At 47.7% G+C, this 9,162-nt stretch overlaps 2 protein-coding genes across 2 annotated transcripts in view; both read left to right on the top strand.

The window, feature by feature from the left end:
• Positions 1-1,885: 1,885 nt before the first annotated feature.
• Positions 1,886-3,572, top strand: ifng1 (interferon gamma 1). The gene is made up of 4 exons (NM_001360726.1): positions 1,886-2,031; positions 2,161-2,232; positions 2,878-3,117; positions 3,348-3,572. Exons 1-4 carry the CDS (start codon positions 1,921-1,923, stop codon positions 3,483-3,485), a joined length of 561 nt encoding a protein of 186 aa, NP_001347655.1. The 5' UTR covers positions 1,886-1,920; the 3' UTR covers positions 3,486-3,572.
• A 1,585-nt stretch (positions 3,573-5,157) lies between these two features.
• The window catches only part of LOC109532579 (F-box only protein 15-like), a 16,287-nt gene continuing 12,282 nt past the window's right edge, over positions 5,158-9,162 (top strand). Inside the window, exons 1-2 of the mRNA XM_019897460.1 lie at positions 5,158-5,418; positions 5,529-5,679. The gene's annotated coding sequence lies outside the window, so the exon portion shown is untranslated. The remainder of the gene's footprint in view (positions 5,419-5,528; positions 5,680-9,162) is intronic.

Genomic DNA, 9,162 nt, shown 5'->3' with positions numbered 1-9,162 from the left:
AAAAAAAAAAAAAAAAAAAAAAGGCAAAAAGCCAGTACAAACCCCCCCCCCTCCCCAAATAGTCCAACAGGAATGTCTATGGCAAAAATCCTTTTTTGAAAAAAAAAAAAAAGGAACATGTCATTGGAAAGAAACCCCAAATCAGCACAATGAACACGATCGGCTCCTTGGAAGCTTTTTCCATTGAAAGAAATCTTTTCTTTGATGGGTCGATTTGAACGGAAATGTGTGTGCGCCTGCAGGTGGACGACATGACATTCCAAAAGAGGGCGCTCTCTCAGTTCCTGGAGGTGTACAACATGGCAACTGTGATTGGCTCTCGTGCTTTGGCCCCACACACCGAGGCCTCGCCATGAATCTTTTTCAGCTTTTTGTTTTTTTCCTGATCCTCCTAATTTATTGCTTTATTTAATTCCCTCCTGTACTTTAATTTATTCTCCTTAGCGGAAGGCGCAGGAACATGTTGGATGGGTTCTCTCATCTTCTTTTTATTGTGTGTGTGTGTATTCATCTAAATACTAGTAATAAAGGCACACGTCCAAAGCTCATGTTTGGTCCCTCAAGTTTCCTCGAAAGCGACGACTTCACTCCATTGCAGAGGGCAGCATTTCTGCCACTTTCTCTTTGACTCGGTGATGATGTCATGCACACTTTAACCTTTGAGGAGTTTCCCCCATGCCCTCCGCCAGGGACTTTTTGGCATCTTCCCGCTGCTGCATGATGCATATTCTTCCTGATACTTGATCTGAAATGATGTTGAAGGTCAAAATCGGCCTGGAAACCTCGGGGAGGAGGGTTGAAAACCAAAACCAAAACGATGTTGCGATGCATACGTAAAACAAACTCGGATCATCGTCGTAATGCATCAGATTCAGTGGACGGCGCTCTCACTGGATGCGTTATTCATGAATTTTTGTCAACAAGCCCGAAAGAAACAAATGGCAAACCAAAGAACAACAATTTTCGAGTGGCAGTCGGAGAAACTTTGCGCTAGCGTTCCGAGCAATGACAAGTGCGTGTCGCGCTTCTCCCAGACTCATTGTTACGACAGCAAGTGTTGCCGTTTTCGGCGTGGAGACAGAAAATGAGATGAAAGCAATCTGTATTCGAGTTGGGCGTGCTTAGGGAGCGGCAGTCGCGGTGACTTCAGTTCTGGCCGCGGCTAGCGGGCGGCGTGACGCGTCCGGAAGTCCGTGCTTGCGCCCGTTGGCTTAGCGCCGAACCTCTGGAAGTCACGACTGACGAGCGTGAGATAGCATACTCTGACGGGTCTCCATCTCGGGACGCTCGCGTCAAACGTGCGCCGAAAACAGCGTTCCCGGCCCAAAACTGAACAGACGTTGTCAGTCCGCCGGCAGCCTAAGATGGCTGCCCGGCGGCTTCGGCCGCGCTGGCGCTCCAGCTTATTTTCAGACGACCACAAAGATGCGAAATGCTGCCGGGGGGTTAGCTGACCGCTAACTTGACCGCCGGAGGAGCCGCGTTGCGAGTGTTGGCATCAGCGTGTCGTCAGACTGAATCCCAGCGGGGCAGGAAATTCAAGAGAAGTTCCTCTAAAGCTCATCGCTTCCTTTTGGTTTCGAGTCCGACGCGCACGCGCGCACGCGGCCGCGCCGGCGTGTCTTAGGCCTCTTGTGCACCGTGTGCGGTTGTTGGCGTGCGCGTGTGTGGGAGACCCCTCACCTTGTCCTTCTGTGAACTTTGGTGATTTAAAGGAAATTGTCAACCACATTTTCACACTGAAATCATCACTTTGTGTGCGCGCGCGAGCGAGCGCATCTCATCTTTTAAATGCGAGACCTCGCCGACAAGTCGACACTTTGGCACCTCGACATCACTGCCGGCACCAAGTCGAGGCCCGGCTCGAGAATCGGACCTGCGATGCACACAAACGCGAGAGCCCGGTTGAGAACGTTTGCCATGGCGAGGGCCGTGCTTGGAGTCTGCGCCTACTTGTGTCTATGTCCAGTCGGGACCTCTCATGTGCCCCTGAGGATGAACAGAACCATTCAGAATCTACTGCAGCTTTATGTGAGTACTGGTGCGGGCACACATTGGACTTGATGGACTCACCTCCTGGCATTTCCGCCACGGACAACCTCATTTTATTGTGCGAGTGTGTTTGTGTTCATGTCCTGTGTTGTGTGTGTGTGCACGCAGAAAATCCCACCCAAAGAACGTTTTAACGGCCATCCCGTCTTCTCCAGAGAACTCCTGAGCACCAAAATGGAGGTCAGAGCATGTTGCTAGCCTAGCCTAGCTTAGCCTAGCCTATTTTAGCGAAGCTTGTTGTTTTTCTTTAGCATTGTGGTGGCCCGGCGGGCCAAACTTGCTCGTCACTCAAAGCGACGCAAGGTTGTCGCAGAACAACTCCGAAACAGCAAACGTCTGTTCGTGGGTCTTCATTGTCATTTTTGCCTTTTGCCGCACGACGCCTCATCCACGCAAAACGCCACTGACTACTGATGTAACGTGGTTTTTCATGTTGTCCTTGTCAATGTTGATTTCAGTCCTAACTGCTTCAAAAGTCTTTTGGTCCTTCTCTTTTTGTTTTGTGTGCTGTTGATGGGTTCAAAAGTCACCTGACCTGCCACGCCGCTGACTATTGTCGCTGCCTCTGTTCTGTCAAGGCGCCGTCGCCCCTGATGCTGATTTCCTATCACTTGAACAACTCTAATTCAAGTCCATACGAATTGACGGTTCGTTTGCCTTGATTCCAAAACGTTCGTAAATCCAATGTTGGTGACAATGACACGGGTGGCTTCATCGCTCGCGTTTGTTGCAAAATGCATCGAAAAAACAAAATCATCGCGATCAGAGAATGGAGGGAATCTGCCCCCCCACCCTTACCCTAGCCGTGACTGTTGCGTGTTTCAGGCCAAGGGCATGCTGATGTCGGCGGTGCTGCAGACGTACGAGGAGCTGCTGGGGCGCATGCTGAAGCGGCTGCCGAGCCCCACGGCGGCCGCGCCCGCCGCCACCTCCGCGCCCGAAACCGGCGGCGACGCCCGAGTCGGACTCGACTACCTGCTGAGGCGCGTGCGGGATCTGAGGAAGTACCGATATCAGGAGCAGGACAAACTTCTCGACGGCCTACACAAGCTCCAACACGTGCAGGTACAACGCCGCCCCTTCTTTGAAATATTGCCGTCTTCAAATTTGACACACGTCCCCATAACGCTTTTCTTCATGTCATTCCGACGACATGTGTCGAGAGACAAATATCAAGCATCCACGTTTCAACCACAGTCATTCTCTGGATGAGCCGTGCCCTTGAGCCCAAAGAAAAGCGCGTGCGACGTAACGTGACCTTTGGCCTTGTTCTCCTCCGCTGTCTCTCCCCAAAGATGGACGACCTGGTGGTCCAGAGCAAAGCATTGTGGGAGCTGCCCTGGCTGTACGAGGAGGCCAGCTCGTTGGCCGAGAGGGTCCGGGCGAGAACGTCGCGGCGCCGGCGCCGGCGCCACGCGCGCAGCAGACCTTGAGCTGAAGGGATTCGTTTTCATCCGCTCACATTTGACTTGTATTTATTACGACGCTCTCCACAAACACATTTAGGGCTCCTGGATATTTATGATGCTATTTAAGATTTATTTGTGATTATTTATGAGCTATTTATTGATTGGGATGGAATAAAGATGCTACGATTCGATGGCTGTCCCTATGTTTTCATTGATGCCCCCCACCCACCGCCCCAAAAAATAAGAAATAAAAGAAAACGAAAGAAGCGCCGTTGAGGGGAACTCGCGCTTCTCAGAAGAGCACTGACAAACCCTCCGCGGGCTTGGAAGGAAGCTTGTTGCGAGAGGAGTCGGCTCCCTGGACACTTGGGAGGAGAAGCCTCGCGGGAAGTGACATGGCAGCCGGTCCTCTCGGATCCAAAGAAATTGCTTGAAATAATTAATTGGCCTCACAAATACAGTCCAAGAGAAAAAGTCATCAAATCGGCCGTGCGCGCGCGTGGCGGCTTGTGTGCACGTCTGTCTGGCTGTGAGTTTCTGTGTGAGCTGCATGGCGGTGGGGGCGGCTGCGACCGCGAAAAAGAAACCCATGACAACATTAAGAGAGAAACTGAGAGTTGATGCTCACCTTCCTCCACTTTTGTCTTTGCGCGCGCGTTTCGGTGTGAGTCAGCAGCGGGCGCAGGAAAAGGAAACAACTTGTTGCCTTTCTAAAAATGTGTCAGACATTGAGACCGGGTGGAATATTTATTTTAATTGTATTCATATTTGACAGCGAGTGGAAATGTTGTCGCCCACTTTTTTTTTTTTGGAGTGCCCTCTCAATCTAAAAAAAAAACAAGTCAGTGGCATTCACACATGGAAATTGGAGCGTCACTGTTTCCGTGACAAGAAGACGGCCTTTGTGACCAGAAAATCAGCAAGACATCACGATGCACGTTCTTTTTTTTCCCCCATTCTTCACTGAGTAAGATTCAGGTAAAAGAAAAAGAGTTCTGGCACGTCGGCAAGGGGGACTCCACAAGCATGCCACAGGTGACAAACCCACTGACAATATCATCATCGCCACTGAAGCACTTGTTCACGTTTACAAAACCATCACATTGACAATGGCATTTGGATTTGTGTGCGTGTGTGCGTGTCGTCTGCTGTGTTGTATTATGTCGTGTGTTTGTCTTGAGTGTGTTGTGTTGCAAATGTCGCGGGGCTGTGTGAATTGTGTTTTTTTGTGTATTGTGCTGTGTCACGAGTGGTGTTTGTGTGTTTGCAGTGTGCTTTCTGGGCTCAGCGTTTGTGTGTGCGTGTGTGATGTTTGTATTTTGTGTTGTGTTTTTTGTATTGCCTGTCCTGTTTTGATTGCGTATCGGGGGAATACGAAATCGGATTGTGTTTTGGTGACATCTGGTGGACGCAATAGAGCCACTTGTATTTGAGAGAGTTGCGGCGTGTACACAGAGCTACTTTTGTGAAATAATTTGCTCGTTCACTTGTATGTATTTGGCTTTTCGGTTTAATTTCGCACGTATTCATTTTTGTTTTACACTCCAGTGTAAATTATTTATGAGCTATTTGGCGCAATCGCGGATTTAGTTGTAAATCCGCGGGACTGCGGGGCACCCGCGTTCGAATGGTTCCGGTTCGGCAACCGCGATTAAAACCACCGAAGCAGAACAGACGAAGAAGAAGAAGAAGAAGAAGAAGGAGACCCGGAAGTGCCCGTCAATCAAACTCGGCGGCAAATTGGAAAGGAAACCAAGGCGCCATCTTTAAACAGCTTCCCAACTCGTCCGTTTCAACTTCATACCGACAACTTGACCTCGTTCACATTGTTGTGGAACAACAAACGTTCCAAAGCTCGACGAGTGGGCGAGTTTGAGGAGAAAGCGCAACCAGTCGAGCTGCAAATCCGATTTGAGTATTACAGACTGACTTGACTGTGTCCTGGGACTACTCGCGAGTAAGTTAACACCAGTACTTTAATCACATCCTCATATCGCTTCAGTTCTTGAGCAAATAAGCATTGTGCCGCCACAAATCAAGTGCTCAATACTGTAACTGCGTTTACAGGTCAAAAGTTAGATACATTCTGCCGGCAGGGCGCTGCCGTGACAGACTTGTACGCCAGATGGCAGTCCATCATTAACTGCGCTTGCCTGCTCCTGTCGAATCCCGTCAACAGGAACGTCACTTCCAGAGCCCCCCCACCTCATCTTAATCGGTAAGTGCAAAGACTTTGAAATACTGTACTTGACATCCGGTACAACACTTTAAGGGGGTAAATCAGTATTTATATCATAGCATAATGCCGTGACTCCTGAAATAGTCTTCGTTGATCTTTACATCAGGGGTATTTGCCTCAAATGAAGAATGAGAATATAGCTTGCATGAAGGGCCGAGAAGTCCATCATCATGTCAAACTTGGTGGGGGGGTATGACTGACTGAACAGAGACCATCTCATTATTTTCTCGATGACGTTCGTTCACTGATGGTGCTTTGTGAAATGTCTTCGAGTTGAATTGGAATCCCATTTAAAATGAAATAACCTGTTTTGAATGATCACTGCCCCGGTAATGACATTCATCAGCACAACCGTGTAATGTTCTCCCATGCATCAAATAAAAGCAGGCCTGCGTTTCAAAATAAGAGCAAGTCAATCCAAATGAAAAATCGGATGTGTTCAAAAAGAGTGCCTGAGAAAAATAAAGTGAGACCTTCTCTCCCGAAATGCTGTTTTAATCAACTTTTTACTTCAGTGCTAGAGATCAACAGTTTGTCGCCTCCCTGAAATGAGGTCGACACATGGACAAAAAAACGGAACCAAACACTGAATATATTGATTATAAAAATATTTTATTGACTGTTGCTGTGTGTAAATGTGGTATTGAATGACAAGATGTATTTAAAATTTTACTGTTGGCTATATGCGCACTTTAAACATGCTCACGTTCACACCAACATGTACGCACGCATGATGAAGACACTTGCTGGAAATAAACTGACCCCTGGCCTCTCACAAATCTGACACCGCATATACACGCACGCACACACGCTTGTGCATTGCGACTAACTCAGAGACCCTCACAGGCAAGCATAAAGTCAGTTTGAGAGATGACACGTGTGTCCAAAGGACTTATGCGTGCAGACAGAAAAGTATGCAATTGTATTTTTGTTCTGTTATTGGTTGTCTATCGTGTTAATAATGTACATTAGTGTATTGTATTGTATTGTATTGTATTGTTAGTCACTATGGAAACACAAACAAAATAGCCACTGCGACTCTCTGATCTTTCTGCTATTCATCATTTAAAATAATATATAATCACATTTGAATGATTTAAACATGGACTCAAATATGTAAAACATCTCTTATCTTTGTTGTCTGTGAGCTTTGTTTAATTCCATAATAAGTTAATAAGGCTCATTTTAAATTGTGTACGTAATGAATTTGATGTAATGAAATTAATGAACCAACTATTTTATAAAATCAAAATGTATTTTTTATTTAGAATTTCTCAAAAATATTTTAAAAAAGACATCTTTATTCCATGTAAAATATGTGCACTGCTAATGTAATTGTATTTTTAATTACATTTTAATTAATAAACCAATAATCCAAAGTAGTTGGTTTATTTGCCCATTTTTTTTACAATAACGTCGTTCAAAGAAATGAATAATGACAAACTCTTTTGACCGAACTGATTAATAATGCAACAAATGACAGGTCTGTTAGCTGTTACCATGACAACAGACAGTGCTTTCCTGCCCGGCAACACAGCCGTCATTGGCTGCGAGTCGTCGTCAAGGCTACAAGTGGCTCCTAAAACCCAACAAAGTAACCCGTTTATTTCCATTCATTGCACACATGATCCAATGTGGTCAATAAGACTTTTATTCATATTCGTATTCCACCACAATAAAAAGTAACAAAGGCTCACTAGAAAAGGTGTGTGTGTGCGTGTGTATAGTGTAGTGTAGTGTACAGTGGATACAGTACGTTGTAAAAGTGAGTGCAGCATTCATGAATCCGCACAATATCATACATACATGTCAAAAACCCATAAACGCCACAAAAATACAGAACAGCTAACAGTAGCGGAGTCCGTCTGGACATATGTCCGAAACAAGCTAGCCTCATCACCGAGCAGATTGGCTGCAGCTTTCACAAAACTCGACTTGCGTTTACCCTTGTCTACTTGTTCTGTCGTCTCTCTGAGCAACGTGTTCGCCGCTAGCCTGCCTCGAGCCGCGGAATGCACTTCGGTAGAATCGACCAAATGCCCTGGGTGTTTGTCACGCTGTCGTCATCATAGCTGAGCTTAGTCTGAGGTACCGAAAACGATAAGACTAATGCCCACAGCTAGATCCAGTGATTGTGCTACGAGCGCTTTCTAGGCAGTGGTTCGTGAGGAGAAAACAAACGTCAGTGGCAGTGCAGGGCCTTTGCATGCTAGCGGGCGATTGGCTCGTGTCGGCTGATCCTCACTGAAACAATACTGCTAATGCTAACCGCTAGCTTGAACGCCTGGCAAAACCTGCTACTGGTGCGCTGTTAGCAGTTAGTCGTGGGTGCGATTGACACTACCATCAGGAATGGAATATAAGCCTGAGTGCAGCAGCTCCCATTTTGGACGCTTGCGACTGGCTGATTCGCCCTACCAAAGTCATGCACCGCTAAATAGCGCTTTCTTAGCATTTGGCTAACGGCACGAAGAGAAAAAAAAAACAGTGGCTGCTAGGGGTCGATTGGCCAGTGTTAGCTTAGCCCATTAAAAGCATCATGCCAATGCTCAAAAGACTAGCCTTAAGTGCAACAATTGGGTTGGGGTTGGGGTTGTGTCCCTATTAGAAAACGCATGCCAGTGGCGTGTGGAGGCCAGCATTTTGACACGAGCGGTCGGCTGTCTTGTCGTCTTGTGGAGCAGCTCGCTTGCCGCCAGCCTTGGTAGAGGAATGCACTTTGGTAGAATCAACCAAATGCCCTGGGTGTTGGTCACGACCAGGCAGTTTGAAGTACCAAAACAAAACTGGAATTGCTCACCACAACTTACTACTGGTCCTCTTTGATCAGTTAGCAGCGGGAAAAGAGCACCATAAGCTTCACTCGTCGAAAAGAAAGCGCCTAGAATTGCGGACGCTCGTGGTGATTTGGCTTGTGACGCTCACGACGAGCGTGAGTGCTTGTCGCAGCGCTGCGAGTATTGGTGCTCGCGTCACCAAAGCCCTTTTCGTACTGCACTCGCTGAATATGAAGTCGCACATCAACGCGAAATGATGGGTCGTGTCTGCCATTGTTGCAAAAGACTTTGCTGCCGAACACGAGCAGCGCGGACACCCGAATGGCTCGGCGAGAACTTCGTCAACTAAGTGCTGTTCCTCGTAAATCACTCTGCCAGCTACGCTCCAATCGGAGGCGCTTGTCTGACATCACGCCGACAACTCCCTTGAATTGAACATTTTCCACTTCAAGGTGCCTTGCTGCCGCGGCAGAAGTCCTCTTGCGGTACCGCTCCGTGCTGCCCAGCGACGCAACGTTCCATGTTTCCCGCCCGGCACCGCACGCACTGTACGGAAAGAATGGGTTTGACGACGGTGCGCTGCGCCCTGCTCACTGCAGTCTGAAAAGCGCTTCAGAGAAACCGTCAATGGAGCGCCGTTGTTAGAAATAGCCCCCCCCCCCCCCCCAAAAAAAAAAAAAACGCC

The sequence above is a fragment of the Hippocampus comes genome, unplaced genomic scaffold, assembly GCF_001891065.2.
Source record: "Hippocampus comes isolate QL1 unplaced genomic scaffold, H_comes_QL1_v1.1 scaffold81, whole genome shotgun sequence".
Lineage (NCBI taxonomy): Eukaryota > Metazoa > Chordata > Actinopteri > Syngnathiformes > Syngnathidae > Hippocampus > Hippocampus comes.
Note: the sequence above shows the minus strand (reverse complement) of the source record. Positions and strands in the feature narration are given on the sequence as shown.

Bases quoted from the DNA above. Each gene is read 5' to 3' on its own strand.
- ifng1 (NM_001360726.1), top strand. From the start codon at position 1,921: ATGGCGAGGGCCGTGCTTGGAGTCTGCGCCTACTTGTGTCTATGTCCA. The intron at 2,032-2,160 runs GTGAGTACTGGT...GTGTGCACGCAG, and splicing joins AGAATCTACTGCAGCTTTAT to AAAATCCCACCCAAAGAACG. The intron at 3,118-3,347 runs GTACAACGCCGC...CTCTCCCCAAAG, and splicing joins ACAAGCTCCAACACGTGCAG to ATGGACGACCTGGTGGTCCA.